General features: G+C 34.9%; 1 protein-coding gene across 1 annotated transcript in view; it reads right to left on the bottom strand.

Annotated features, from left to right (window-relative positions):
• LONP2 (lon peptidase 2, peroxisomal) overlaps positions 1 to 27,013 on the bottom strand; it is a 136,353-nt gene that overhangs the window by 77,881 nt on the left and 31,459 nt on the right. Inside the window, exons 4-7 of the mRNA XM_056812263.1 lie at positions 26,417 to 26,539; positions 23,703 to 23,866; positions 16,337 to 16,431; positions 7,947 to 8,205 (exon numbers count right to left, since the gene is read on the bottom strand). Coding sequence (XP_056668241.1) covers positions 7,947 to 8,205; positions 16,337 to 16,431; positions 23,703 to 23,866; positions 26,417 to 26,539 — 641 coding nt within the window. The remainder of the gene's footprint in view (positions 1 to 7,946; positions 8,206 to 16,336; positions 16,432 to 23,702; positions 23,867 to 26,416; positions 26,540 to 27,013) is intronic.

Here is a 27,013-nt window from a genome sequence, read left to right as displayed (position 1 = left end):
ATGGCTTTCCTCAAGACCCAGTGAAAATCTGGTCTTCTACAAGAAGCCTTTCCTAATCCTCCAGAATGTTAGTGCTTTCCCTTTGTGGTTGATCATTTCCAGCTGGTCCTGTATATATTTGGTTTGTAAGTAGCTGTTTGCATGCCATATCCCTTAGTACCCTAAAAGACGGTGAGTTCCTGGAGAATGTCTTTGTATACTTTATACCTAGGCAACTGGGTAGAGCAGTGGATTAGAATGCTAGGCCTGGAGTCTCGAAGACCCAAGTTCAAATCTGGCTGTAGACATTTTTTAGTTGTGTGATGCTGGGCAAGTTAACTTCTGATCATCAACCCAGTTTTCTCATCTGGAAAATGAGGATAATAAAATACCAGTACTGTTGTGAGGATCAAATGAGATAACTGTAATAGCTTAGCACAGTGCCTGGCACACAGTAAGTACTACTTAAATATTAGCTGCTATTATTTCTTCTTTGGTTCCATTACCCTCTACTGTGTGGTGTAGTGAATAGAATTCTGGACTTAGAATCAGAAGAACTGGATTCAAATCTCATCTCAGGTACTCAATTAAATTTGAGTCTCTGGGCAAGACCTATATTATCCTTAATTTTCTCATCTGTAAAATTGGCATTATATTTGTGAGGATCAAATAATGTATGAACAAAGATTTGCAAATATTAAAGTTCTATATAAATGTGAACTATTATTTACCTGGGCACATGTTCTTCCCACATAAAATCATGCAATTTCATAATTAAAAAAATTGAAGAAAAAACAATTCAGGTTGTATTTGGAAATATACTGGAGCATAGACACTTCTAATCTGATATACAAATATGTATGTATATATACATATAATATATATACACACATATTTTGCAGTCAAGAACTCTGTACAATAATTCAATTGTTTTTCCTATCATTTAAGAAAGATAACAAGGTTAGAAGTGGTAAAGCACTATGGAGAGAGCACAGGATGGGGATTAGGAGACTCGGGCTTTAGACCTAGCTCTGCCCCCACCTAGCTACAATATCTTAGTCACAGCCTCTTTTAGCCTACAGGAGCAAAATGAGAGCATTGGTACAGATGATCTCTAAGGCCCCTTCTAATGCCAGCATTCTGCATCCATGTAAGCATCTTATTGTTGTTCATTTGTTTCGGTTGTTTCCGACTCTTCATGACCCCATTTGGGGTTTTCTTGGCAAGATACCAGAATGATTTGTTGCTTCCTTCTCCAACTCATTTTACAGATGAGGAAACTGAGGCAAACAGGCTAAGTGACTTGCCTGAGATCACATAGCTAGTAAGGAGTCTGGGGCTAGATTTGAATTTACAAAGATAAGTCTTTCTAGACTCCAGGCCATCACTCCAGCCACTGCGCCACCTAGTTGCCATGAAGATAAAAGCAAATATTTTCTTAAGGAAATCTCAATGATCCACCATTTTAAAGAATGATCTATTTTCTGAACTTATTTCCAATGAACTTCAACATTCCTTAACAAAAGTGAAATGAGGATCATATTTATTTCAAATGGAGAAGCAAGCTAAATTAGATATGTGATTTAAACAATTAACCCCTTCATTAGAAGGTAAAAGGAACAGATAATAATGTGTTAAAAGCAAATAAAAAGCATCACAAAGAAACTATATAGATATTTTGGGAAATTTTAAAAATTCTACTGGTCACTTTGGAACAAAAATCAATCTCTTTCCTTTCTGTACTCCTATTAGTAATCAAATACCTAAAACAGATGGGCTCGAAAATATGAAGTTAAAAACACTCTCAATGTAGGACAACTGCAAAATAAGAAAAAAATGCCTTCTTCCCACCCCCTGCAACCCCTAATCATGAAACATTGATTGATTTAAAAAACTGTTCCTAACTGGCTATCCAATCCTCCAACAGATATCTCTGGGCTAAATGGATGGAGATGAAATTTGCATTTGAAAAAGGTAAGTGATGAAAGCCAACCTGATACTTTTTAGAGAGCTGGGAGACCTGATAAAGCAGCTCTGTTTTCCTCTGGCTATTTTAAGACAGTAGAACAGTAGTAGCTACACACAGGCTAAGGAAAAACAAGAATTCGCATGAATGCCAATAATAAGCATGTGACCCCAGTGTTCAACTAGCAAGATATGGGAGTTTCCAAAATGCATTTTTGGGACTGTTATGTGAAGTCAAATATGTTCCCAAAACCCACCCCATGTCCAAGCTGCAATCTCCCAGATATATAACTTTTCTCTTTCGAAAGTACAGTGACAAAACAGGGCTAACTATTGTAGTGTAGAAAGGAAAGAGAGAGAAATGGGTTGAAGTATTAAGTGAGAGGTTGATTTTGTAAAAGTTGGTTTGGCCACATCCTAGGAACCTGAGGACAATAGATTATGGAATCCAGAGAGAGGATTTGAAGGGACACAAACCAACTGAATGGGCTTTTTGTTTCCTGTCCTAGAGCTGAGTGGAGGGAAGGTAGTTGATCTTTGTAGTCCCTGCTGTGACAAAATCTACAGTAAGGTTGAATGGAATATATCTGCTGGGAAGTACCTTTCCTCACTAAGAAGATTAAATCAATCAAAGAATAGCCTTATAACAACTAGCCTGATCTGATCAAGAGACAGTGTTGGTTTGAGGGCTGGAGGGCAAGCTCAGGACCTGGCCCAAGGCCCATCAAGAAGAAAAACAAAAACAAAAAAAGCCCAAAAAACATGAAGGGGGAGGTTAGTGAGACTTCTTAGAGTTAGGGAAACCCAGTTCCTTAATCCTCCTTCCTAATCCTTCCATTTTATTATCAATAAACCCTTTTATCTGTTTACCAACACTGCTTATAGGCCTGATCCCTCACTGGTCCCAGTAAGTGAGGCCATGGGCCTTACTTTACTGAGGGACACTGAGGGTTCACATATACCTCAGTGTAGTAACTATTTCACTATATGTGTGAATACACACATATAGGTAGACATGTATAGGTTTACATATGCACACATGTATGTATGCACATACAGGTATAAACTTTCTTTGAAGACAAGTATATATGCATATATATTTTTTTCAAACAAAAAGTTTTAAAGTCAAACTTCATAAAAATTTTTAGTACTTTAGGAAGTAAATGGGCAATATACTCCAGTGGCATTCTAATAGGTAACACTGCTGAGCACCAATCAGCTAGGAGATAACTATAATATAGTCATTAAAAAATGAAGAGCTGGTGGAAGCTAATTCAAAGAGCATTTTTAGTATTACATTTTTCAACTTTTTTATTTCTTAAAGATAAGAGGCATGGTGTTTTAAACAAATATTTTAGTCCCCATATATAAAAAAATACTTATTTACAATAGCTCTTTTGTGTGTGTATGGTGACAAAGAACTGGAAACTCAGGGGAATATCTATCAGTTGGAGAACACTGAACAAATTATGACACATGAATGTAATGGAATAGTGCTGTTGAAAGAAATGATGAAGACAGTTTTAGAGAAGGCTATAAACTGATAGAATGAAGAAAGTAGATTTGGAATAATTTATTCAAAAACAACATTATAATGACAAACAACTCTGAAAGATGTTAAGAACACTGATCAATGCAGTGAATTTACTATGACTCTAGATGACATGATGAAACAAGCTACCCACTTCCTGACAGAGGGGTGACACTTATTGGACATGGTCTATAAGGGTATTTGTCTTGTCTACTCTCATATTTATTTTAAGGGTTTTACTTTTCTTTTTTTCAGACTGGGGGGAAGAGAGAGAAAATAAGATTTTCTTCCATTGAAAAAATAAAATAAAAAAATTGAGCATATATTTTAGTCCAATGATACATTCTTTCCGACATAAACGTTGCTCCCCCTATCTCCCATTCTCTTCAAATACAAGTCTTGGGGAAAAGGAAAGTCATTTTATGATCTTATTTAAGTCTTTGTCTTGGGCAGTGAAGTCACTCAAAAGAAAAGAAATATATTAAAAAATGGAAAAGCATGTAGATTTCTTATCTCTTACAAAATAATTTTTAAAAGGGGAAGGAGATAAGTAGAGGAATCATATGAAAGAATTTCAGAGGGCACAGGGGAAGGAGTAGGCAATGCTGAAGATGGAGATGAGTACATCAGTGGTGAGATTGGGGCTGGTTTGCTCCTTTGTGACTTCTGATAAAGGAACAGGAAAAGATATAGGTGGTGGGAGATGATTAGCCACAGAGGTATTAGTGGGTGGCATATGATAATAAAGTTCACAGTGTTCAAGAGACTAGGTGAGGAAGGTGAGGCCCAGTGAGGCCTAATGATTTGCTCAAGGTTATATAATTGGTTAAGTAGCAGTGACTGAGCTAGATACCTCTGACACCAAGTCCAGGGGACTTGGCAATTCACTACACACACAGTCTCTACAACCTAGATATGTGGCTGTGGCTTCAGGTTTGATTTTAGGAAGTGCATGACATCATCTTTATTTGGATAAAAGCAAGAATTAAGCACAGTAAATTAAAATTCAAATTGGTGGGGAGAGGGAGAGGTGGTTATACAGCTAGATAGCTCACTGGATTGAGAGTCAGGCTCAGAGACTGGGAGCTCCTGTTCAGCTGTGTGACTCCCAGACAAGTCATTTAACCTCCACTGCCTAACCCTTAACTTCCCACTCTTCTGCCTTGGAACCAAGGTAAGGGTTTAACAACAATAACAAAATCAGATGGTAATTTTGTCTTATTTTCCATCTGAACCAACATATGGTTAGTCTCTTTTCAAAGATTTCATTTTGAGGGGTTTATATCTGAAGGTGTCATAATGGAGAGATATTTTTCATAGCCTTTCCACAAAAAAAATCTATATTTTTCATGGTCTTTGTACTCAAAAGAAAGAATGTTGTGTGAAATGCTTTAGAGATTTCAAATGCTAAAAAAAACTTACAAAAGAAAAAAAGATACTTTCTGATTTTTAGCTTGTATTCCTTGGGATTTGAACTGACAAATACTCAACATTTTTACCACTCATTTTGAAAGGAACTGAGGAAAAAAGAGTGCAGGAGCTGGTGAAATGTGATACTATGTGGCTGTCATCTTCCCCAACTTCATTCATATTCAGGTATCTCACTACCACTGCTACCACGGTAACCTCACCAGGAAAAGGGAAAAAAAAGAAGCCTAAGTTGCTTTCACTCCAGATCTTTACTCTGTGGGTTCAGAAACTATTTCTCTACTTTGGATAACTTACTATCTATGGAGAAGGAAGTGTGATTCAAATCCTGGAATTAGGTTAATTCTGCAAAAAGAGCTTTCTTTGCCTTTTTTGCTTCCTTGTGGAAGCAAACAACAGCCTCTAGTGGTTTGTGTGGGAATTAAAATGAAACAAAAATACACTAAAAACAAACCTTGGAATGAAGTAAAAAGCATCTGAAAGATCTAAAGAGAATGAACTTAATTAGCAATCTATTAGGAGTCCTTGTTTGCTGAAAAAATTCTCTCATTTTTTTCACATGTGGAAAGTTTTGCCTGAACAACCAATGGACAAGCATTTATTAAGAGCCTACTTGTTATATATTTCATGAAAGCATTGGTATGACCAATATCAGACTATTAACCACCTTGGGGAAGGCATAAGAGGAGGGAGAAAATATGAATTACAAAATGCCAGAAAACAACTGTCAAAAATTGTTTCTATGTGTAATATATTTTAAAAAGCCCTAGTTGTGTAACCCTGGGCAAGTCGCTTAACCCTTACTGTTCTTCTGCCTTGGAATTAATACACAGTATTAATGAAATTGATAAAAATAATGAAATAAATGAAATTACTACTGTGAATTAATTACAAGACAGAAGATAAGGGTTTAAAAAAAACAAAACAAAACAACAACCTACCATCTATCAGGTACTGTGCTAGGCAATGGGGATCTAAAGATGAAAGTGAAATGATCTTTGCCTTCAAGGAACATACATACTACCAGGGCAATAAATCTATACACCTGTAAGTATGTACACAACAATTAGAAAATAAATACCAGAGGAGAGCCCTAGCAATGTGTCTGTTTGAAGAATGAGGAAAGAGTCAAGAAAAAACTTCCTGTAGAAAATTATGCCTAACATGTAATTTGAATGAAGAGTTCTTTGTCCTTTCTTATTCAAACTGGTAAAGTAAAAAATTCCCTCCATTATCTACTTGGATAAGGCAACTTCTAGTATGTGGAAAATGAAATGTACACAAAATACGGCATTCTAAATCAGGGACTACTTTTCATTTTTCAGATATTTTGTTCCAGTTCACTGCTAACATAATCTACACTTTTGACAATCAGCAACTGTGATGGATACCTCTTAAACTTATGGTATAGATGTACCTTGTCATATTTTTTTTCTTAATCTAAAGAAACTCATAATGATAATATACATGTATAACCCAAAAGAACTGCTTATCAGCTTTGGGAGGAGGGAGGGAGACAACATGAATCATGTAACCATGGAAAAAATTTTAAAATAAAATTAAAAAAGAAAGAAATTCATAATGAGTAATGCAGAGATCAGTATTATAGCAAAGGGGACTCATAGATAGCAATAAAGTGCTACATCAGTGTAAGCTATTATTGGAAAAAAGTTCTTGTGAACAAAATGAATTATTTGTTTGCTTTTAATTTAAGCTAAGGTGTCAAAGAAGTTCATAGATAAGCTTTTTTATTATTTACATTTTATGTACCAAACCAACTCTTCTTTATCCTGGAGTTTAAACAAACAAGAAATCCCAAAGCAAAAGACACTTAAATTAAACCCAAAAGACACCTATAGTTTTCCTTCCTTTTTAACTCTAATAATTATCAATTCAATGGGATTTTCTAAGTACAGGAGAAGATATTACTCTTGATAAATAAAAAATACCAAAGCTCCCTTTTCAATTGTCATGGTACTAAGGCACTTAAGTCATAGGAGCTAGGGAACTCAGACCTAGAATTCTCTAGCTCAATAAGCAGTCACTCTAGTCATCTGGCTCCTTCTTTCTCTTCCTTCCATGAATGAAGTAGTATAGACTACTATGACCATAAGGTATGGGATGAATTAGAAGCATAAGATAAGTATGAGTTAAAAGGGAAGAGTGTGTGAGAAGAAATAAAGGCAAAATTAGAGAAAAAGAAGAGGTTGAAAGGGTCAAATCACAGAGACTGAGGAAAAATGAGGCAGATTTTTTTTTTTGATCTGGCTCATGACTACATTTGTGTGGGGGCATTCCTGGTATAGAAACTTTCTCCTTTGATGCAGATCAAAGTTATAATTTATGTTATAGGTTTGGATTGCTGTTGAGTAGTCAAGGACTTTTTCAAGGCCTCAGTCAGGATGTGAAGGTAGGTAGGATCTGAATTCAGGCTTTGACTTCATGCAGCCCTTTTAGTCATTAAACTACACTGGCACTCCTATGTTATTTTGTTAATCTTTATAAAGGAATATTTATGGAAAGGCTACTTAATTTGAGCATGGCTATGTGGCCCAAATGGGAAATAATGGAAGTATAAAGTTTATTTGTTGTTTAACATTAGAATGCTATTACATATGCAATAAATGTCCATAATTGTTAAGAAGTAATCTGTAAAAGGTGGCTTGGGAGAAAGGCTTTTGGTTGGTTAGTTTTGTGCTATCATAAAAAACCAAAATTTTAAAAGCAGAGAAATTAATCTGATTTGTAAATTTCAAGAAGTACCTCAACCCAAAGCAGAATCTGTTGGTCCCTGGTCTTATGAATTATAAAGAGAATTCTGCCTGAGGAATTTGCTTTTTCCCTCAAATGGAACATGAGGATGACTAGCTGAGACCTTATGGAAACCATCTTTCAAGAGTAATTTGGCTGTAAGGTTGTGAAAGTAGTGGGCTAAAAAAAATTGCATATTAACAAAACGAGGCAGTGTCCCTTTCCTGCCTCAAGTAAAATAATTAAAAAAATTAAGTTGAAAGCTAAAGAGTGAACTAAAAGAAATAAATACCTGTGTCCTCGAATGTCCGACTGATCACATACACCTCCCAGTGCAATCCTGTGAAATTCTCGACCCAGGGTCTTTGCTACTGATCTGCCCACACTTGTTTTACCAACTCCAGGGGGGCCAACAAAGCACAGGATTGGGCCCTTCAGGTTGTTCTTCAGCTGCCTGACAGCTAAGTATTCCAGAACCCTTTTCTTTAGCTTGTCCATTGCATAATGGTCATTGTCCAGAAGAATTCGGGCTGCCCGGATATCAAGGCGGTCTGTCAAGTAATAAAATTGAAAAAAAATCTGAATAAAATCAAGTGTCTCTTTTTATATTAAACTGAGGAAGCCCTTTCAGGCCTGATAGCTAAACTGTTATTAAAAAATGGGATAGGTCAAAAAAAGATTGAATTCCCCCCGCCCCCCCTCAGGTGGAGTTTCAGATGTGACTCATCTACATAAGGAGGGTTTTAGGCTTCCAAAATATCAAGATAATGTCCTATTGTAATTTCTATATTTTGAGAGTATGTTGTCATTTATTTCCTCTTGAGAAATGATATTTAGATCTACAGGTTAGTTTTTTGAGACCCAGAAAATTTCAAGGGGATATCATTTCTACATAATCTACTTGTATTCTTAATTTGTTTCCCAAATTAAACTTTCCAAAATAGATTTATGGTTATACTTTTATATTAACTTTATATTATTTTACTTTAACTTTATATATCCCCTCCCATACTTAGAGATCTATTCCATGTAACATATGCCTTTATAACAAAAGAAAAAAGTAGTTTATCAACTGAGTCTGGTGGTATATGTCATGTTCCACACCAACAATTTTCCACATCTATAAAGAAAGGACGGGTGTACATTTTTTCTCATTCCTTTTAGGACAAAGTTCCAAGATTAAGTTTTCATCAAGGTTACCATTAAGTGACTTAGAACTTTAAATTCTTAAATATTATAAAGTTATTTATTGCAAAAATCAAGATGAGAAGTGAGGGGACCTAAACTACAGAGGCAGTTCTGTGAGTGGAAAAGTGAGTGGATAAGTGAAACTGGGGAGGTATAATCCATAAAAACTAGCAAAATAAAAACACACACACAGAGCATCTTGATGAAGCAGTGAAGGAAAAAAAGTAGATTATAATTTTAATCTGATTGGCCCTCTCCAGCTCTGAGTATTTCACAGAGGTCATTATCATCAGAACATAGGGCTATAGTTTACTGAAAGAAGGGAAGCCCAAATATGCAATTGTATTTGTAAAGATTCCCTCGACTTCGTTAGAAGGTTGTTGTTTTTTTTTTTAAACACTCATAAATCAGGTCTTAAAAAACACAATTACCAGTTTATTATAAACTTGAATCCAAATCTCAGGCTGGTTAACAGCAGTTGAGCCAATAATTGTGAGGCTGTGGGTTTACTGTTTCTTTAGCAAAATATCTCCCTCGCCAAACACATGGATGAGCAACTCACAGCAGATGGAACTGAATCAGTGTGGCAGTTCTTCTGTTCACTATCTGCTTCTTCAGGCTGTGCAAGCTTGTCCCTAAATTGCCAGTGAATGAGGCGGGGCCCCCCAAGGTCTGATGAGACAGAGGCTAGCTTACTAGGCTGAAAGGTGATTCAGAGGGCAATGTGTTCTAGTCACTTGCGTGGAGCTAGATCTACATCAGTACCCTAAAAGTGGGGCCAGATCAAAGGAAAGGACATTTACCAGAAGTCATGCCTTGCCATATTCACAGCATGACTGAAACTCTGAATTTCTTTTCTGCTATCAATTCAGTACCAACATTCTGAATAGGAAAGGTTCCACTGGAGGGCAGTCTTTCTTCACAGCAAGTTCCAAAACACTAGATTTCGCAGAACTTTCTTCTCAAGTTAACTATGGCAATGTACTGTGAATCATACTTCCTGAATCATGAGACCTGTTTTAATCTAGTGAAAATGAGCACCTAGAGACTAAAGTAAAAGTATGAATAAGTCTCTTATATAAGGTATATTTAAATTGGAAGTGGCAAACAAAAACCCAATCTGGAAAATGATAAACTCTCTCACACTGTGTATACTAGTAAGTAACAAAGGAGGAGCTAAAGATAAGCTCCTCAATAGATTTTGCCTCATTCCTTGAACAAAAACAACAATAAGAATCAAGGAAATATAAAAGAAATCAAATAAAGGAATTTTAGTCCATATTCATCTCTATTATGAGGACCTATTCATTACTGTACATTCTACTCACAGAGATTAAATTCGATTTTTTTCCCCCTTTGGTCAGACTGCTCTTTCTTTGCAGTATCTCTTTCCTTCTTTTCCTTTCACTATATAGCCTGCTGAAAACCAGTTTATATAGCTATATGCCTAGATTAGTGGAATGAGCCTTCCAATTGGTTTTTCTGACAGGTTCATCTTAAAAAATGATTTTCATCACTTTATTTCCTGACTTAGAAATCTCTAATGACTCTCAATGACCAGAAGAGAAAGTTCAAACTCTAAGTCTGGTGTTCAAGACCCTTCACAGGCTAGTTTAGTACAGTTCAGGCTTGTTCCTAATATATATTTCCCAATCAGATCTTCCACTTATTTCTTAAAGGGACTCAAAATCTTATCTAATCCAACAAAAGAGTAATCCTTCCTCCGACATTCCATTTACACCCTGCTGTAATTGTTGTTCGTTTTTTCTTACAATAAACCTAAATCTGTATCTCTGTAGCTTTCTGTACCAGGCACTGTTCTTATTGTTGTCCTCTGGTACCATAGAATAAACATCAAGTATAATCCTTCTAGATGACAATTCTTCAAATGCCTGTAGTGATTATTATCTTTCCAACTCTGTCCCAGCTTTCCTTCTCCAAAATAAACACTTCTAGTTCCTTCAGCTGATCTTCTTTTGATGTGATTTTTAGCTCTCACACCATCATCACTGTACTCCTGTGGGCGCAGCTGGGTAGCTCAGTGGATTGAGAGCCAGACCTAGAGATGGGAGGTCCTAGGTTCAAATCTGGCCTCAGACACTTCCCAGTTGTGTGACCCTGGGCAAGTCACTATTGACCCCCACTGCCTAGCCCTTACCACTCTTCTGCCTTGGAACCAATACACGGTATTGATTCCAAGACGGAAGGTAAGGGTTTAAAAAAAATAAAATACAGTGTTTCCAAAACGCAACACAAAATCCCTTCTCATCCAGGGCAATTATTACCCAGGTTTTTCTCTTATAGAGAAAGTCTTCCTTTGGTCCATATCACATGCATGTCAGTGTTGTATTTGGGCTGACTAGCCTGGTCACCTCCTTTTCTAGTCTGTTAAATTATTTCCTATTTGCCCTATATATGTTTGAATATTGTCTCTTCCATTAGATTGTGAGCTCCTCAAAGGAAGGACTATTTTCTACCTTTTTATACCTAGAGCTTGGGAGAGTGCCTGGCACTTAGTAAGGGCTTAAAGTTTACTAACTAACTGATAGTCATGAACATTTGTGATGATGTTTTTACATGACTTCTCCAAGAGAAGCCATCAATGATAAAATGCTATAGACCATAAGTCCATTATGCATGATTTGCAACCAGCTGAAGCCACACAAAGAATACTGCCCCTGCCACCACAAAGGAGTGGGCAGGTAGTGTTATGACTTTAGCTATGCTTGGAGAATATGAGAAGGTAAGTTTAAATTAATAAAACAGAAAATGAGAAATCCTCTGACTTAAAGCCTAGAAGAGCATGCTTTCAGAATATACTTCTGACTTCTACAAATGATCCCAAGATAAGCAGTGGGGCAAACAAATGGCACCACATCATTAACATGCTCTGAGAAAGCTTACTTTCAAACTGATTTCAAACTGATAAAAACATTAAGAAAAAAGTGATCTCATTTTAAAATACTGCATTCAAAAAATGTGTAATACAAGTATAGAGAATATAGTGCTCATTTTCCATGAGCTATTCTTTTAGGAAGTTAGGGACTACTGTTCTAACAATTCAATATCCTAAAATCTGGCAATCTGGCAGGAACAATTTTTATTCTATGCATGAATGATAACCAAATAAGTGTAAGTATAAGAATCTATCATTTTCCTACGTGGAATTAATAATGGAAGCCAAGATAACATACCTGCTCAATAAAAATAAACAACCACAGTTTATCTCATGCCTATGTTTAAGTTAATTAATAACTGAGTGACTTCATTACTATCCTCAGCAAATCTAATAATGAATCAATACAGGGACACACATCATTCAGTGAGGAATGGTGCATGGTTTGATATATGGGTGAGATAAGCTGGTGAGAAAAGAATTTAAGCTCCCAGTTACTAAAAACAACATAAAAATAAAATTATTCTGAAAAATATGAAACACATTTGAATAAATTGTATACCAAGTACTAAACTGGTCCCTAATTCACCAAGCAGGGAGAAAGAATGTTCTTAGGGCAATTAATTAAACAAAGATAAAACAGATTTAAATTCCTAAAAGAAATTTATGCAATGAAGAGGTAAAAAAATTCAATAGAAGTTAAAACAAAACAAAACAAAACAGAAATCAACAGCTCTGTTCTTTATACTGTCTTTATAGGTAGCTTCTTTTTGCAACTGAAAAGGAACTATTTTTAATATTCTCTTTGCCTGTAGAATAGACTGCCTTATGTAGCCAGTTATCTTTTTGCTTTGCATACAGTAGGTGCACAATAAAAAACTGGTTTTGACAAAAGGTTTTTGGAAATATAACTTTTATTGGCATGGTGAGGAGGGTTTGTAAAAGATTTGGGAATTTGGGTCACGGGCATGCATTTTTTCTATTCTCTCTGGTATCTAGAAGAAGTTAGTGTGGTCTCCTAAAAAATGTCTCAATGGTGGAATAAAGGAATTCTTTTAGACTTATTTTATAGTTGTTATAAGGACTACTAAATTATGACTATCACAATTTATTTCATAATGTGTGGTTTGTGGTTCCCTTATGATACACAGAAGATGAGTGTACTTCTTAGAATTTCATAATTGCAAGTGACACATCCTTCCTCTGAGAAATGCAAATGAAATTATATTGCTTGCTAAATATATTTGCATCTATGGATGATGATATTAACAAATAGGTTTTTCTTTCCTCTTCCTCCATATTAGGATCTTTGGCTAGTAGAAGTTTATTTCCTGCTCCTTAGTTAGAATTCATCTGTAGAATCCCAAGGGAAAAACTTACAAAGCATATCCTTACTTCAGATAGCAACCCAATAGTAATGGCCAAGCAAAAGTAAGTTGAGGTTCCTTGGGAAGGTTTATATTCATATTTATTATTATCCTATATACATATGGAATTTCTTCCTTTCTTATGCTTTCATTATTAAAACTTGCAGAAGTCTCTCAATTATAATTTCATAGATAGAATCCATCAATTCCATAGCAGAAGGGATACTAGATACTCCACATTCCCCTTATTAGACAACCTTAAATAGATGGGGGAACATTCTGATACTCTAATTCTTAATTCTTTCAATTTTGATCAATTATAGCCCTCAAACATTCCCACATGCGGATCTGGGAGCTGAGGGAATAGGTAATACCTTGTTTCCTACCAATTGATAGCTCAATACCCTCGTAAAATAGTGAGTATCCTTAATAAGCCAGAAATAGGATTTTTCATGTACAAGAAGGGCAAGCTGGGAAACTATCTTGGGAGCTACCACCTTAATATGGATGCAGACTTAGAGGACTATAGAAACATCTCTGGTCTCCAGCCCTTCGCAGATGATAAGTACTGAGATATGGGTTTGACTAAAAGTTTTCATTAGTATGTTATTATTAGTAGTATATTATTATATATTAGGAACTCCCAAGTAAGGATATTCCCTCTACCAATGCTGCCTGGTGCCTTTCCTGCTAGTGACAGACAGAAGATGGAGAGATTAAATGTCTTGCCCAGGGTCATATAGCTCCTATGGCACAGGCAGTGGGCTTGAACCAAAGGCACCAAAAATGACTCTTTATAAATAATACCATGTTGCTTTGTTGTAAAGAATGTCCTATAATAAATCTCATTTGTACATGTACACAAAAGTCTTGGGTATGCGTATTCTCCTTTTCTCTTCCCTAGAGCAGATACTGAATTATCAGTTGCTTATCTGGAGAGGATTCTATGGCCAAATGCAGGAAGTGAAGTGTGGTAGCAGACAGTGATCAGACCTCTTTTTCATTTAAAAACTCCTAGAAGGAGACAGAGTTAGGATAGCTGACTAGTAAGAAGAGATTCAGATAGCTCCTCCATCAAATCTCTCCCCAAGAAGTGCAGAAAGCACACTAGGACAGATTCTGATTGGGAAATCCAAGGAAAAGTCACAATAAATCATTTTTTCCAGACCAGGTTGGTTTAGGGAGACAGAGAGATCTGACAATGAGGACTGGGTCTGACCAGGAGTGCACCATGTGCAGAGAATTATAGTGTTCAGGGATAGATAGAGAGTAGAGGCTGGGCACTGGGGCAGGAAGAGATCCCTGAACTAGTGCAGAGTACAGGAATAGGTTTCATCTGGTAGCTCTGTCACCCACTATGCAGATCCTGGCCCAATCAAGATGAGAATCTGTACATAGGGGTGATGGAGAATATCAGCTTCTGGTAGGCCCTACCTAGGTTCTAAATAAGAAACAAGTTGGAAAGCAAATAGTAGAGGTATAGCTCTGATTCCAGAAGTAAAGCAGGGACTTATATTTAGCTTCCAGCTGTGGTGAAAGTTTGCATTGGGACAACTAGTGTAGAAGTCCTGGACCAAAGTGGAGCCCAGGAGACTGATTCTGTCATTCTGACCCTGCAGTGTCCCAGTGAGCTAATAGTGGCTTTGTCTGGCAGCTCTCTACCAAAATTGCCAAATAAGGTCAAGATAAAAAACCCAAATCTGGGTCAAGAACTAGCAGAACTCATACCACAAGGGTAGTAAACAGATTTCACCTTGGATCACATTACTTTGGGGGCACTGAAAACATGCAGGCCCTTTATCCTGGGCCTTAAAACCAGCAAAAGGATGTTAAGAGGATAGAACTTCAAGCCATATATTCCCCAGGAAGTGCACAGAATCCCAGCATTAAGCATTATTATAGCTACAGGGAAGTTCAAGACAAACTCAGAAAAAAGAGAATGACTTGTAAACCTCAAAGGAAAATACAGCTTGAGCACAAATCTAAACAAAATTCCCGGAAAAATTAAAGCAAGAGTTTAAAAAATCTGAAAAACTATTTTAAAAGCCAAATGAGAGTGGCAGAGGAAAAAATGGGAAAAGAAATGAGGATTTAGAAGATATTATAAGAGAATGAACAGCTTAGAACAAGAGGTACAGAACCTTATCCAAGAAAATAAGTCCCTGAAAATTATCAAATGGAAACCAATGATGCCATGAGACATCAAAAAAATATTAAAACAGGGGCAGTGGTAGAGAGAGAGCGCAAGGACTAGAGTTGGGAGGATATTGGCTTCAGATACTTCCTAGCTGTGTGACCCTGGGCAAGTCATTTAACTCCCAACTACCTAGCCCTTATGGCTCTTTTGTCTTGGAATGGGTGCTTAGTATTGATTATAAAATGGAAGATAAGGGTTTCAAAAAAATTAGAACAAAGTCAAAGACTGAAAAAAAAATTGGAGAAAATGTGAGGTAGCAAAACAAACTGAGCAAAAACAACTGACCTGGAAAATAGATGGATTAAAGATCATTTAAGAATCACTGGATGCTTGAAAGTCACGACCTAAAAACTCCAAAGATTCACAGAGCCCTTATTCAAACTGTTGCAGTGACTAGCTCTAATTTACTATTCCTCTCCTTAACATATTCTGCAGTCCAGTGCAAATTGGCCTCCAAGTTGTTCCCTGAACTTAGGATTTCATCCTCTCCTGCCCCTGAACCTTTGCATAGACTGGCCTTTATTCATATCTCCCTCACTTCTGCTATTAACTGATTCCCTTTAAATATAAATCTTACAGCAAGGTCTAAACTGGCATCCAATCCAGTTCAGTATCCCATCCAATCCAATCCAATCCAATCCAATCTAAGTAAAGAGATAGAATGCTTGTACTGAAACTATCTAAACAAGAATTAAAAACTAAAGGAGGTTTTAAGTAATAGAGGAGTAAATTATATTTCTCCCTCCTCAAACTACAATGTATACACTTTTCTGATTTGAATGTATATCCTTATCAGTTTACTCTATTTCCAGCATTCTTAGAATACAAGCTATGTGAGGGCAAGAACAGTTTTCTCTTTGTCTTTGAATTCCTGACAGATGTCTTTTACATAGAAAACAATATTTGTTGGATTGGAGTCAAAATAATTAGTGGTCAGTGTTTCAAAAGGAAAACTTTTGGGTCTTTTTCAGGTCAATAATCAGTTTATAAGGAGGGATGTTTCCCTGGGCTTACCAGTGCTCTTGTTCGCTTACCAGTTGTGCTCTTGTTCCAAGGTAATTCCACCATGAGTTCCAAATAATTTCTTGTCAGGGCATATTCTGGCATTGACTGAGGCATTTTTTTCAGTCTGTTCCAAAAAAAAAAATATATATATATATATATATATACACAAAAAACAAGCTCAATGACATAGAAGACTTTACTGCAAAAGCAATATACAGTCCATTTTCCTCTCTTGATTAATGGTAACAGGGCCATTTGTTTAGGAAGACAACCCAACAGGCAGAGCTCAACTATGCCAGGTGGTTTCTGAAAGGAGAGGTGATGTTAATTTGAGGAGAAACAGCTACTTTCTCAATATATATAGGAGGTCACTTAATTTTGAGGCTGCAGTCAATATACAACCGTTCACCTTGAAAACTAGGTGGAAAAAAAGACCCATCAGTGATTACATATTCAAAGTCTGATGAGGAATATCCACCAAAACATCCAAAAGTAGAATATATTCATTTACCTGGCTCCTCTGATTTCCTACATCACCATCAAGATCCAACTACAAATACTACAAAATACAACAGAGAAAAGCCTCCAATAACTAGAACTCAATTAATGAGAACTGTTAACTAGATTTTAAAAACATTATCCTTTTAAGGTTAAGACCAGTTAATATTAGAGATTTATTTTTTTAAAACTGACCTCTAGAATATTCCTAGTGCCTAATATACTTTGGACAAGGTAAATATTCAATGAAATTCATTAACAGATATCATGAGATTAGGACAACATCTTCTATCTCCTCTCTAAACAGTATTGTGTACTCATTATTAACAATCCTTAGGTACTGCCAAATCCTGACAGATTCAATTATTTTCACTAAGCTCTACTAAAGTAAGAAAGGAGATTCAGACTTTTAATAAAAGTTTTTTACAAGGGCTGAAACAAAAATGGTTTTTGATTCAATCCTGAAATGACCATCATATTCTACGAAGTAGAAAAGCCTACTCCCTGAGCATCCCAGTTAACTGAGGTTTTACTGTACTATACTATATCTTACCCTCAAGAGTTTGTAAAAGATGATAATGGCATCTAAAGAACATGCTGACAATGCAACAAATGCTAAATAAATCAAATTACTGTTATGTTGAAGAAAAGCTAAGCACATTCTGTAAGGTTACAAAGCAATAACCTGAACTTGCTGCACTGTTTACATAGGGAGAAATAGAGAAGCGGGTCATCACTTGTACCCTAATGATTTAAGGAAAGTTGATTCAATGAGATGGTTGCACAATGAGAGCTAGGTAATTCTAGAAGAAGGAAACTGTGAAATTGACAGATGTCCAATGATAAATGCAAAAGAAATAATGATTAAGACATTTCCTGGGTGCCAGGGAAGTAGAAAACTGGAGACCTTGGAAGTCTCAAAATTAAGAATGACATGCCCATGTGAACTGGAACAACCTCCAGGAATTGATGCAAAGTGAAGGAGCAGAACCAGGAGAACTTTATACACAATGACAGATACACTGTGGTACAACTGAACATAATGGACTTCTCTACTAGCAGCAATGCAATGATCCAGGACAATTCTGAGGGACTTATGAGAAAGAACACTATCCATATACAGAGAAAGAACTGTGGGAGTAGAAACACAGAAGAAAAACAACTGCTTGAGCACATGACTTGATGGGGATATGATTGGGGATGTAGATTCTAAACGATCACCCTAATGCAAATATTAATAATATGGAAATAGGTCTTGATCAATGATACATGTAAAACCCATTGGAGCTGCTTGTTGGCTATGGGAGGGGGCTGGGAGGGGAGGGAAAGAACATGAATCATGTAACCATGGGAAAAATATTCTAAATTAATTAAATAAAACTTTTCAAATAAAAAAAAAAGGAATGACATATCCAAAAGAATGGAATATTAAATAAATTTGCCTAAAAAGATGAACAAGAGATTAGAAGATGGCAACTGTTGCAATTTTCAATTCAATTAAATTGAAACATTTATGAAGCAACTACAATGTCCTACACCAATCTCTGCCATCAAGGAGTTTATGTTCTTATTAAATTTTTTTAAAATTCATCTGTTTGTTACATTAAAATTCTCAAATATCTCCCTCCTTCTCTCCCTTCTCTATACTAAAGAAGGCATTATTTGACAATAAGATGTATGTGTATATATAAAACCATATCTTGCTTGTTTCTATTTATTAGTTCTTTTTCTGGAGGTGGACATTCATAAATTATTCTTCAGACATGAATTCTGTAGCTATATATAATATTCTCTTGGTTTTGCTCATTTCACTCTTCATAATTTCATGTAGGTCATTTTAGGTTTTTAAAAAATTAACATGCTTGTCATTTCTTATGGCACAGTAGTAATACCATTGCAACAATATGCCACCACTGTTTAACCAATTCCAGTTCTTTGCCACCACAAAGAAAGCTGCTATAAATATTGTAGAACATATAGGTTCTTTTCCTTTTTCCCTGATCACTTTAGGAAATAATCCTAATAGTGGTATTGCTGGGTCAAAAGGTGTACAAAGTTTTAGAACTCTTTGGGCATAATTCTAGATTGCTCTCCAAAATGGTTGAATCAGTTCACAGCTCCATCAATAGTGTATTAGTCTCCATTTTTTGTTATTTTGCCCTTTTATTATTTTAGCCAATCTGATAGATGTGAGATGATCTCTCAGAGCTATTTTGATGTACATTTCTCTAATTAATAATGATTTAAAGCATTTTTTCATATGGTTACATATAGCTTTGACATCTGCATCCAAAAACTGTTTATTCATATCTTTTGACCATTTATCAATTGGGGAGTATTCTCAAATTTGACAGTTCTCTTTATATTTTAGATATGAGAACTTTCTTTGAAAAACTGTATAAGATTCCCCCCTCAATTTTCTGCTTTCCTTCTAAAATGGACAACATTAGTATTAAAAAACTTTTTAATGTAATCAAAATCATTTTATATCTTACAATGCTTTTCTTTCTCTTGTTTATTCATAAATTCTTCTCCTATAATACATGTATAACCCAGTGGAATTGCTTGTCAACTCCCTGAAGGGGTAGGGAAGAGGGGAAGGAGACAAAATGAATCATGTAACTTTGGAAAATTTATTTGTAAACGTGTTATTGGAATAAAATAAAGATAAAATTTAAAAGAATAAATTCTTCTCCTGCAGGGGGCCAACAGACCCCTACCGGCTGACATGGTCACAGTGGGAAAGTGGGAACTGCAAAGCAGCCCCCCTGAAAAGGAGGTGCGCCCCCCCACCAGCCCCCTTTCTGTGACTTCTCTCCCCAGCTTTCCCTACTAATGGATTTGCTATGATTTCTAATCTCTCCCCAATACAGGAGAAATAATATGAGAGCAAATACTTATAAGATCAATAAATATATACCCCACTTTAATTCCCCTGGATTAATACCCCCGAAAGACTGCAATTACAGAATCAAAGCCCAAAGATTATTGCACATAACCCCTTCTTTCTCAAGCACAAGATACATTTCAAGACCTGACAATAAACACTGGCCAAATGCTTGAGCACCATAATAAAAATTTCCCTACAGTTTTCACACTCCAATGAATTTGTTGATGAACAGAAACCAGGCAGCATTGCTAGGCACTTCAAAGTAACACAAGAAAAACAGAACTTGTAAATTGAGGAAAACCCCAAAACTGGTCTGCTTTTAGTCACTTCTTAACCTCATGACTAGATGTGAAGATGTTTTGTTATTCATCTCCCAAGCAATTGTAATTGATAGTGAAAGCTAATCAAATGCACAATGGTCCTCATTATTCATATCTATCACAGAATGTGGTAGAAACGTAGTACATGATCACAGAATTCTTTGTTGATGTTGTAGTAACATCATGAGTGTTGTTTAGTTAATTTGATAATATCCAATCAAAATGTAGAATGGCATATACATTGAGAATTGATTGTGTGTCAAAGAAGCATGTACCTGAAAAACCTATATAATAAACAAACCACGGCACTATGGCGGATCACTGTATATGCATACATGGGTTGAATACACGGTGTTTCTCATCTCCTTTATCCAACTGGGTTGTCACATCTAGACAGAGATAACCCTGGGTCCTCAGAGAGGCTGCTGGATGGACCTCGCTATTTTCTTACTCAAAAATCTGATAGGTAATATGGTCTCTATTTTTCTAATCTGCTTATATCTTTTTGTATGCCTAGGTCACATATCCATTTTGATTTTTCTTGGTAAGATATTTGTCTATATCTAGTTTCTGTCAGACTGCTTTCCAGTTTTCCAGATTACTTTTACCAAACAGTGAATTCTTATACCAAAAGTTTTTTTTTTTTGTCAAACATAAGGTTACTATAATCTTTTATTACTGTCTTGCATGTCTTTTCTGTTCCATTAGTTTACTTTTCTATTTTTTAACCAGTACCAGACTGTTTTGATAATTAATGCTATGATCATATCACAAAGGGCAAGAGTAAGATAAAGGAGAAAACATTAGAGGATGTTCATAATAAGATATAGGAGGACTAAAAAAAAAAAAGAAGAGGGTAAGATGAGGGATAAAGGATCCTTAGATGGGAAATAGATTAATAACTAGAGGGAAAGGGAAAAGACAAGGTAGGAAATCTTTGAAGGATAGACTGTTTTAGAACTTAGTGGACTGAGGAAGAAAATAAATAAAAGACTCTTGGAAGGAGTATGGATTAGGAATGTAGCAGTTAGGAAAAAAAATTAAGTGTCGGAGGAGTAACAGGATAAAAAGAAAAGCAAAAAAGGAAAAACAGTGAGGAAAAATATAATGGAGAGAAATATACAACTAATAATTGTAATTTTGAATGTGAATTATATGAATTCACTCATAAAAAAGAAACAGAGAGCAGAATGGATCAAAAACCAAAACCCAACAATATGTTGCTTACAAGAAATATCCTTAAAAATGGCAGATACACATAAAGTGAAAATAAAATAAAGTAGATTATGCTTCAACTGACAAAATAAAAGCAAAGGTAGAAAAAATCATCTTAAACAAAGTTAAAGCTAAAATAGATCTAATTAAAAGAGATAAACAGAGAAACTACATTGTGTTAAAAAAAGATACTTCAAATAATGAAGCATTATCAATACTAAACCTATATAGACCAAATGTTACAGTATCCACATTTTTAAGGCAACAACTAAAAGAATTACAGATAGAAATAGGCAACAAAACTATGTAGTAGAGGAAGACTTTAATCTTCCCCTCTCAAAACTAGATAAATCTAATTAAAAAATTAATAAGAAAGAAAACAAAGAGATATATAAAATCTTAGATAACCTAGATAGGACAGATAACTCGAGATAATTAAATGAAAATAGAAAGGAATAGACAATTCTCAGTAGTACATGGTACTTTTACAAAAACTGACTGTATGCTAGGATAAAAAAAACTTTATAGGTAAACGCAGAAAAGGAAAAAATATGAAATGCATCCTTTTCAGTTCATAATGTAATAAAAATTATATTTAATATGGGATCATTAAACAGAATAAAAATTGGAGACTAAATAACATAATCTTAACAAATGAACAGGTTAAAGAACAAGTCATAGAAACAATAATTTTATTAAAGAAAATTATAATAATGAGACAATATACCAAGACCTATCGGATATTGCAAAAGCAATTATTAGAGGAAAATTTCTCTCTCAAAAAGAACAGATCAATAAATTGTGTATGCAATTAAAAAGTAACAAAAAAAATTTTTAATCCCCAATTAAATACCAAATTGGAAATCCTAAAAATTAAAGGTGGGATTAAAAAAAATTAAATGTGAGAAAACTAGTGAATTAACAAATAAAACTAAAGGTTGGTTTTATGTAAAAACCAACAAAATGGATAAACTATTGGTTAATGTGATTTAAAAAGAGAGAAGAAAAATTGTTAGCATCAAAAATGAAAAGGGTGAATTTATGATTAATGAAGATGAAATCAAAGTAATTATTAGGAGTTATTTCACCCAATTATAAGCCAACAAATGTAACAATTTAAGTAAAATGGAAGAATATTTACAAAAATATAAATTGCCTGGGCTAATAGAGGAGGAAATAGAATATCTAAAAAAACTTTTTTAGAAAAAGAAATTGAAGAGGCCATAAATGAACTGCCTACAAAAAAAGTATCAGAATCAAATGGATTTCCATGTGAATTCTACCAAACATTTAAAAATCATCTAATTCCAATATTAAATAATTTAGAACAATTGATAAAAGTAGTCCTGCCAAACTCCTTTAATAAAACAATACGGTACTGATACCTAAATGAGGAAGAGGAAAACCAGAAAACGAAAATTCTAGGACAATGTCATTAATGAATATAGGTGCAAAAATCCTAAATAAAATATTAGCCAGGAGATTACAACAATATTTCACAAAAATTATACATTATGACCAAATGGGATTATGAGAGTATTCAGGAATTGTTTAATATAAAGAAAAATATTAATATAACTGGTTACATCAACAACAAAAGAAACAAAGGAAATCATGATTATATCAACAGATGCAGAAAAAACTTTGGACAAAATATATCACTCATTCCTACTAAAAACACTTGAAAGCATAGGCATAAATGGATTTCTCCCCTAGAACGATAAGAAGTATATACCTAAAACCATCAGCAAACATCTGTAATGGAGATAAGTTAGAATCTTGATGAGGATGCCCATTACTACCAATATCATTTAATATTATTTTAGAAATGTTAGTAATAGCAATTAGAGAAGAAAAAGAATAGAAGGAAATTGAATGAGTAAAGGAATAATAAGAATATCTCTTTTTGCAGAAGATATGATAATACATACATATGGAAAATCCTAAAGATTTAAATAAAAAATTAGCTTAAATTATTAATAATTTTAGCAAAGTGGGGTACAGAAATCATTAGCTTTTCTATATGTCACTCACAATAAAATAAATAGGGATATACCTGCCAAAAGCAACTCAGGAAGCACCTGAATATAATTATAAAATACTTTTTATACAAATACAGTCAGATTTAAATAACTGAAGAAATATTAATTATTCATGGGTAGGTAGAGCCAACATAATTCTATCTAAACTAGTCTATTTATTCAATGTCATCTCAATTAAACTTCCAAAAAATTATTTTACTATACTAGGAATATTGGAGGAATTTGTGAAAAAATGTAAAAAGAGTCTATATTCTTTATTTTTAACTCATGACTGAGATAGCAGGGGCAAGATAGCAGAGCTCAGCCTTGGTTTTGGCTGCAGTATAAACATAAAATAAACACTGAAATTATGATTACACAAGTTGAAACCACAAATAACCTTAAGAAAAATCATAAATAATGGATCTACTTTATTTGTACCCAAACCCACCTCTTTATCTCTTTGACACAGACTTTATGAGCTTGCTCTGGCATACTGGATGTTCGGATTTTCTTCTCTAACATGACAATATCATCATTATCTTCTTCCTCATCTTCATCTTCTAAAGTGCCAGGAATATGTGTGATCCTCCTGATGGGGCGTATAGCTATAACCTTAGCAACAAAGCAGAAGCACATTACATGTCCTTTCTCTTCATCACAAGAGTCAATACTTTGTCACATATGGAGCTATGAACAAAAAATTACATGCTTTTTAAATAAAAATATTAAGCCAATATAGAAGAGTAATAATCACAACTCACACTTTACATAGCACTGATTTTCACGATGTTTCCTTCACATTAATCATGTGAGGTAGAAATATATTACCACATTTTATAGTTGAAGAAATAGGCAGAAAGGGCAAAGTAATTTTCCAAAGGGCACAAAACTAGAATCCAGGACAAGGTTTATCTTCTTATTTAAGATAAAAAGCAATTAGCAATTATTATTGTTGTGCATAGAATAGAAACAATATTTGCTAAATTGAGTATTTTAAGGTGCTGGCTAACTAGATATGATGAAAACTTCCTAGGAAAGAAGCCGAACATTGTGGGAATACTTAGTACCTAAAGATGTGAGAGGGTGGGGAGCATTTATTGTATTGCTATTTTATTTTAAAATAATAATTTTCAAATAAGTTGATCAAAGAAAGGTGATCTCTCTCATTTTCTCTCTTTTCCTATTATGAGGTTGATAATATTGACATAAAGAAGGGAAAATATCTTGGGTACACGTAGTGGGACTTAAGTTCCTTGACTAAGCAATGTCAGCTAATGTGAACCTCTGCTTCTTCTATCATTAAACACAATCCAGGAAACAGGAAACCCATTGGGATCTTGGCCCATCTCTTTCTCCCCCATTTGTTTGTCTCCTTTTGTATTTTGTTTCCATTTTTATTAGAGTCTAAGCTCATTAAGGGCAAAGACTGTTTTTATTAATTGAACCACCAACATTCAGTACAGTGTGGTACATCATCAGTGTTTAATAAATGTTTATTGTATTACAGGATAACCTGGTCCCAATCTATGGGCAGCCAGGTGATACAATCATTAAAAAACTCCAGGCCTGGAATCAGGAAGACTCATCAAAACTGGTCTCAGATCCTCACTATTTATGGGACCCAGGGTAAGTCACTTTGTAAAATGAGCTGGAGAAGGAAATGGCAAGGACCTTTGCCAAGAAAATCCCAAATGGGATCACAAAGAGTTGAACACGACTGAAAATGACTGAAGAACAACAAATATACACTGAAGTATTTCTAAAAACTTCTGGAATGATCGAGACCTCATAGTCTTCATCTGTCAAATTAGTGAATTGAAATAAATGATCTCTCAAGACCCTTCAAACAGCAAAATCTTACATATTTCTATAACATTCCTAGATTCAATACCTTCTCCTCCAAATCTTTCCTATATACTTCTGCTTGAAAAATATGACTAGAAAACTTACTGCTTCATGCTATACTCTTCCTTAGACACAACTGGTACCTCAAATATAAAACCCAAATCACTGTCGAGTATTCAAGGTCCTCCAAATTTTCTCCAGACTACGTAAGCCATTCTGCCTCCCCTATCTCCTGAGTACTCTTTTAGGCCCCTTTTCCTGCTGGTGAGTTCTTCCACTTGGGGGAAGGTCCTCAAATCAATTGTCTCTGATTTTCCAGATTATGATACCATACTCCTTGGGAAACTTCCCTCACTTTTCAGCTCCCCTTTATGCACTGTCTTCTCCAAACAGAATGCTCCCAATTTCTTTGCATTCCTAGAACTAAGGAAAGTGTCTAAAAAGAGAATCAGAATGAAAGTGAAAGGATCTGGATTCTGGTTTTAAATTTGTACTGTCAGGTGGTACTATCAGTTGATACAATTTGAGGATGACCCTACAAGATCACAAAGCCCATTTCCTAATTTGTAAAATGAGAAAGCTTAGACTGAATCTCTAAAGTCCCTTTTAGCTCTAAGATTCTGATTTATTAAACATATTAGTAAAATCTGGATTATATGGAACTATTGGAGAACATATTTAGACAACTGAGTTTCCTGAATAAAAGAAAGTTTACCACACTTTATACCAAAATATGTATTTAAAAAAATCTTTTTGGATGGAAATCTTTCTGAAATGTATCACAGAGTTTGCTATTGTCTTAAAAAGGATAATAAACACAATAAAACTTGGTTTTGATGACAAGCGATCCCCATAATGAGCATCAATCATTGCACTGTATATTAATACAGTGATTCCTGATGGACCTATTTTGTTATGTAGGGCTTCTGAACACAGAATAATTTTTTAGAGTTTTTCTGTCTTTTCCTTCACTATCAGGCTGATGCCTATCCCTTCTTGTTACTATAAATATGCCCATCCACAACTCTTCCCCTTGCAATTTTTTGGTGCTTCTCTGTTGTAAGCTTGCAAACCAAAGAGCCAAACTAAATGATGGCCTGAGGGGGGATCTCATACAAGATTTATTGACATTTCCCTCTCATTTCCCATAGCATTTATTTCCTGATTCTTATTTGCATTCTGGAAAGGTGAAGTTACAAATAACTGAGTTCTAGAGGAATGACATTACTATAGAAACATGAAGATTATCAAGACTCATTCCTAATGTAAAGCCACCTGGAATCCTGAAAGAAAAAAAAGATAAAAAATAGGGCATACCCGCTTATCATCATCTTGCTTGTGTTTTCTGGTTTTCTGGAGCAATTTCAGACCTTCGATTTGTCTTACCAGCAAAGGTATGGTCATTTTGAATCTCTCCTCCAGACTCACAGCATCCAAAATCTAAAAAAAGAAACAAGTTAATGAACAATATTTGCTCATGGTATTTTGGCTGGCATACCTTTCAGCAATTATATATGATCCATGGTTAAAAAGATAAAATGGGCTTAAGATATAACATCAGTATAGTTGACACAATAAAAATAAAGACACAATTTTAAACAGCCAATATATAACTGAGACATTCCAGTTAATGTTTCAAAAAGGAAGTCTCAGAGGTCTTGAATAAAAAAGTGTTAAATGTAATAAGAATGTTTTATTTCCTATTCTTTCTTTTATTTATTTATAAGATATTTTTCCATGGTTACATGAGTTATATTCTCTTCCTCTCCTCTACCCTCCCCCTCCCAGAGCTGACAAGCAAATTCCATTGGGTTATACATGTATTATCATTCAGTACCTATATTTCTTCTCTTTTTAGTGATGTCTTTAGCCCAGAATAATGCTATCAAAATAATAATCAAGACTACTGTCAGT

This window comes from Monodelphis domestica, chromosome 1 (assembly GCF_027887165.1).
Source record: "Monodelphis domestica isolate mMonDom1 chromosome 1, mMonDom1.pri, whole genome shotgun sequence".
Classification (NCBI taxonomy): domain Eukaryota; kingdom Metazoa; phylum Chordata; class Mammalia; order Didelphimorphia; family Didelphidae; genus Monodelphis; species Monodelphis domestica.
The sequence above is the reverse complement of the archived record's forward strand: the minus strand, read 5'-3'. Positions and strand labels throughout refer to the sequence as shown.